Source organism: Phaethon lepturus, unplaced genomic scaffold (assembly GCF_000687285.1).
Source record: "Phaethon lepturus isolate BGI_N335 unplaced genomic scaffold, ASM68728v1 scaffold8343, whole genome shotgun sequence".
Classification (NCBI taxonomy): domain Eukaryota; kingdom Metazoa; phylum Chordata; class Aves; order Phaethontiformes; family Phaethontidae; genus Phaethon; species Phaethon lepturus.
Window position 1 is genome coordinate 3,369 of NW_010528324.1, and position 822 is coordinate 4,190.

General features: G+C 67.8%; 1 protein-coding gene across 3 annotated transcripts in view; it reads left to right on the forward strand.

The window, feature by feature from the left end:
• Positions 1–273: 273 nt before the first annotated feature.
• The window catches only part of NDRG4 (NDRG family member 4), a 9,309-nt gene continuing 8,760 nt past the window's right edge, over positions 274–822 (forward strand). For all 3 annotated transcript variants that reach the window (XM_010283642.1, XM_010283644.1, XM_010283643.1), the window contains exon 1: positions 274–294. In XM_010283642.1, coding sequence (XP_010281944.1) covers positions 274–294 — 21 coding nt within the window. The remainder of the gene's footprint in view (positions 295–822) is intronic.

Genomic DNA, 822 nt, shown 5'->3' on the forward strand with positions numbered 1-822 from the left:
GAGCATGATAAATCCCCTGCCCAGCCAATGGCTGGGTGCTGGCTCCATCGCAGCGCCTGCCCGCAACGGAGGCCAAACCTGCCGGGGCTGCGCGTCGCATCGAGGGGGAAGGGGAGGGAGGGCTTAGCGCAGGGCTGGGGCTCTGCTATAAATCCAGGCGAGGGGCCGAGCCAGCGCAGAGCGCTGCTTCGCCGCCGCACTGCTGTGCCCTACGCCAGGACCCTGTGCTTGGCCCACCCCGCCCTCGCATCCTCGTCCACCCGGGTCCTCACCATGCCTGAGTGCTGGGATGGGGTAGGTACCACCGTTCCCGTGCTCGCTGCCCGCCCTTCCAGGGAGTTTTGCCCCAGCACCTCCCCTGCTCGCCCAGGCTGGACCTTTGCACCCAGCGGGACTTGACGTGGGCCAGGCAGGCGTTAGTGTGAGGGGGACCTGCTGCTGGGCTTCCACGACCCCGCTTGCCGCATCCCTGACGTCCCGCAGGTTTCGGGGACGCATTGTCCTTGAGCGTGTCCTCCCTGCGCCCGGCGGAGATGCTGCACCGGGGGCGAGGGTGAGTAAGCGCAGCTGCAGCAGCTGCGGTCTGCGCTGGGGCTGACTGCCGACGGGGGGGTACGCTGCCCCTTCCCCACCCCCAGAGCTGCAGAGGGAGAGGGTCTCTTGCTGTTTTGAAGCAATCCCTCGGATGCTTTTCGGCTTCTGTGGCGATGGCAGGACCTGATGGCAACAGGCTGGTGCCGGAGGAGGGTAAGCGAGGTGGGAGCACTGCAGCAGCGAGTGGGTAACCTGGACCGGGCTGGGGGCTCTCAGGCCCCTATGGGG